Source organism: Callospermophilus lateralis, unplaced genomic scaffold (genome assembly GCF_048772815.1).
Source record: "Callospermophilus lateralis isolate mCalLat2 unplaced genomic scaffold, mCalLat2.hap1 Scaffold_1098, whole genome shotgun sequence".
Taxonomy (NCBI): domain Eukaryota; kingdom Metazoa; phylum Chordata; class Mammalia; order Rodentia; family Sciuridae; genus Callospermophilus; species Callospermophilus lateralis.
Genome location: NW_027511223.1, coordinates 408,137 through 412,639, shown reverse-complemented (window position 1 = coordinate 412,639; position 4,503 = coordinate 408,137). Strand labels below are relative to the sequence as shown.

The window sequence follows — 4,503 nt, the reverse complement described above, 5'->3', positions numbered from 1 at the left end:
TGACATCCAACTCACAAGTCCCTATTAAGGATCCAGTGAGAAACATGACATCTCCGTAATGTCTCCGAGAGGCACATGGTTTAGCTTTCTTTGATGTACTTGCCATCCACCTATGTCCAAGTGGATGGTTTAACAGAGGAAGTGAGACTTTGAATTGCATTTAAACCAAAGACTCCATATACTCTGTCATGATAAATCACTCCAAATTCATCACAGTTTCTCACCTTAACAGAACTTATCCACCACTGGCTACTGAAATGTTTACTATCTTCTCCCACATATATCTGAAAATACTAATTATACGTTTTTCAGTACAAATAAACACCAAAGGGCTGAATGAGGCATAGCTATGGGTCACGAGGATCTGGATACAGTAAAATATTGGATCATCCTTCAGTGTGATTCTTGCATAGGAGACAATGCTGTCCAAGATGGACATGACCACAAAGCAACTCATGAGCAACAGGATTGTCTGGGTGGCCCTCAGTTTTGGTGATGACACTGGAGGCAGGCTGGTGCTGTGGAGACGCCGGGACTGCCTCTTGTGCCTGCACAGGAGAGCCACCATGTATACATTGGAGATGGTCATTACTCCTATAAAGGAGATTTCCCTGAAGGTCAGCAGGGTGGACAAGCTGTGCCAGAGGAAGAAGGTCATGGGAATGAAGGAGCAAGATTCTGTGATGTACATGAAGTTGTTTGAGGTCCAATTGGTGGTAGCAGCAATGGAGATGAAGAGGTGGCTACTGAAGGATGAGTAGATGACCCACAGGAAGAGAAGGAAACACAGGTTGTGACATGAGGATTTATGTTTGAACTTTGCCAAGCAGGAGCTCTTGGGGCTGAGGATGATGGCTTGGGCACGCACGTGGCACAGATGGACAAGCCCCTCATCAACCTGTACAGGTAGATGAGTAATTTAGACTTCAGGTCATCCCATCTGCCACTCTGAGGTGTAAAAATGTCCGCAGCTATGAAACCATTGATGAGCAGAATTACCAGGTGGATTAGGACCAGGAGACCAATGGGCAGGTCAGTGGGCTTAGGTCTGTGCTCAGTAATGTACAAGGAGATGTGGATGAGAAGAAGAAGGGCGCTGGCCATGACCCCAATGACAGTCACTGTGTACACAGTGTTTCTTATGTGAATAATAGTGTACAGTCTGTTGGCTTTGTTCATCTTATGGGGGAAAGAAAAATACTGTGACCACAGTAACACACAAAAATGTCTTTTTTTTTTTGCAAATCTGACCTCCTTCATCAATCTCAAATGAACACCACTACCATGAGGGAAAACAGAAGATTCATCCAACTGTATTTTTATTCCACATGAAAACTCAGTTCTGGTGCTGGGCACAGTGGTGTCTGCCTGAAATCCCAGTGACCCAAGACACTGAGGCAGGAGGATCACAAGGGTGAAACCAGTCTGGGCGTCTTAATGAGACACTTTTTCAAAATACAGAGTCAAAAAGACCAGGTGTAACTTGTTGCTGGTGCACTTACCCACCAAGCAGCCCTCAGCACAAAATTTAAAATTAATTAAATAAATAAAACTAGGTTCTATTCACACCCTGGAGAATGCATCTCCATGCACCGCCTTATCTCAACACCTTCCAATCTCACTTGGACTTCCACAGCGACATACATATTGATACTTCAATTTTCTGTACATTAAGAATTGTCAGCTAGGGACTGTGGTGCACTCATGTAATCCCAGTGGCTCAGGAGGCTGAGATGGGACAATAGCAAGTTCAATGCTGATGTCAGCAAGTTAGCAAGGACCTAAACAACTTCCTGAGACTCAGTCTCAAAGTGAAAAATAAGAAGACCTGGTGATTATTTTTAAAAAATCACATGTCAAAAGAAGTGCCATCTATCTTAGAATATGTTTCCTTCATAATAACTCATGTCTGAGGTTGTCTGGGGCAAGACAGAAGCTTACTTGATTTTCCTTTTCCTGATCTTGTCTGTCAGGTACATAATAGTAGGTCTACAAGTTGGACCAAATTTTAGGGGGGCTGTTTGCAAGAAACTGGAAGCGAGACCCTCCCAAACATGAGTATCCACAGACTAGATCTACACGGAGTTACTTCATGTCAGCACCATGTTAGCTCTGGCTTATTTCCCACCAGACCAAATATTTGCAATATGTAAACAAGAAAATGTTGGTGTGAACTCTGATGTCGGACTGGTTGAAGTTGCGTCTCAGAGCTGCCATTTACAATAGCTTCTTCTTAAGCACCCTGGGATGCTGAGGTCTGGTCATCTCAGCTGTCCACATAAAGAATCCTGTTATGTGGATCCTGCAGAGACTATGTGGAAAAAAGTAACACTACCAACCTTGGAAGTGTTTGTGACACATAATGAACTCTAGAAATGTTGATTTCTAATTTTATTATCATAAAGTTCTTCATGCACCAGACTTGGGAGAATCAATGCAGTTCTTTTAATAACAGATCAGCTGTGTCCCTGTCTGAAAAGAAAGAGTAGAAAGGAATTACCGCAGGACTTGGGGGTGCAAGCCTGTAATCTCAGCAGATCAGGAGCCTGAGGCAGGAGAATGTGAGATCAAAGCCAGCCTCAGCAACTTACACAGGCTCTGAGCAACTCAGCAAGACCCTGTGTCTAAATAAAATATAAAAATAGCGTGGAGATGTTGCTCAGTGGTTAGTTGCTCCTGTGTTCAAATTCCAGTTTAAAAAAAAATAGAAAAAGCAACATAATAGAACATTTGCACAATCCTGTTCTGAGGACTCAAAACTTTAGTCCTTGGAATCCTCTGAGGTGGCTACACATGTCACATTTTTGTTCCTTCTCTAGCCAGACTAACTACCCTATGTTAGAACATTCTAGAACTATTACCAAGACCATACTTACTTTTTTTTCTTTTCAAGACTTTACAATCCGAGTAGTAAATAGAACTACATTTACAACAGACTTGGTGCTGTTTTAAAACAGAGTTGGTGTTTCAAGGTTTTAATTAAAGGACATGTGTCCAGCCCATTCCTGAAAGATGAGCTCCAAGATGTTACTCTATTACAAGTTCAAGGTGACATTTTTCTGGAATCAAATGCCCAAGACTGAAATTTATGCTGGATAATTTGTTGAATGATCTGCTGGAGCAACATTTCTTGGAGAGTGTGTGCAATGCTTTTTAGGTTTTGTACATGAGTAGGAACATGCAGTATCTTTCTAAAAGAGAAATTCTCTACACCATTAGGGAAAAAGTCCTTCTTTTCCCAAATGTGGTGATCAGGAAAAAAAATTTTATTCTTTCACTTATTTAAAATATTCAGGTTTGCTACCATGACAAGCCCAGAAATGACACTAGGAAGATCTTCCACAAGGTACACATGATCACAGGAACAGATGTCCTTCCCTTACATCTTTATACATAAAATTACATACATCAGTTCTTATAACAACTGTTTCATGTAGGTAACATATATTCTGATGAAGCTTTAAAGAATAACTTAAACATCTATGTTTAAGTATAATCGTGTATGTACAACACTTTAAAATAAAAATTTTAAATTTTAGTTCTAAAATTGTGTTCTCTTATACCATTTATGTAAAATGGAGACTTTTCTTTCATTGTGTTTAATTCATGTTAAAACATGTGTAAGGCAAGCACACAGCACTGTAAAACTTTCAGTAGTCATGTTTAAATCACTTCAGATCAGAGCATTCAAGGACATAATTTTCAGTCTTACTTCAAAATATATAGTTGTGCAAACATGAAAGTTTTAGAAAAAGTAGTAATTAGAAAAAGTCAGCAGTTGTCAAAAATATTCAGAAATTAAGACCTCAGTTCATATTTGCTTTAAAATGACCAGAAAGTCTTATTTTTCTGAAGACAAAACTGCACAGTAGCAGCATGTAAAATGAGTCTCCTTTCTCCAGAGCATAAAGGAACATTAGCAAACACAACAACAAAAAATGGTGTAGAGCCAGGAGCAATTATGTATTTCTGAATCTATCCAGCTGTGACCAAAGAGTTTATTTTTCCTACCAGGAATTAAACCCAGGAGTCCTCAACCAATGATACACAACCTGAGCACCCCCCCCCCCATTTTTTACTTTGAGACAGGGTCTCACTAAGTTGCCCAGGGCCTTGCTAATTTCCTGAGGTTGGCTTTGAATTCACAACCCTCCTGCCTCAGCCTCCGAGACCCTGGGATTACCGTTCCTATCCTTCATCTAAATTTCAGATCACATCATAATGTATCAGCAAATCATATATTCAAGGGCTAGGGCTGTAGCTCAGAGGCAAAGCACTTGCCTCAAATGTGTAAGGCACTAAGTTCAATCCTCAGCACCACATAAAAATGAACAAATAAAATAAAGGCATTTTGTTCATCGACAACTACAAAAATTAAAAAAAAAATCATACATTCAATGCAGAATACTGATTTACTTATATATCATACAATATGTAAGTGATTTTTAAAAGTATGTAGACATCTGTGTTAATAGCTCATTGACATTAGAATGAGTTCATTTA

The 4,503-nt window shown here is 39.7% G+C and overlaps 1 protein-coding gene across 1 annotated transcript; it reads right to left on the bottom strand.

The window, feature by feature from the left end:
* Positions 1-235: 235 nt before the first annotated feature.
* LOC143640031 (vomeronasal type-1 receptor 94-like) lies at positions 236-1,179 on the bottom strand. The gene is made up of 2 exons (XM_077108012.1): positions 1,000-1,179; positions 236-898 (listed from the first exon to the last, which is right to left on the bottom strand). Exons 1-2 carry the CDS (start codon positions 1,177-1,179, stop codon positions 236-238), a joined length of 843 nt encoding a protein of 280 aa, XP_076964127.1.
* Positions 1,180-4,503: the final 3,324 nt, after the last annotated feature.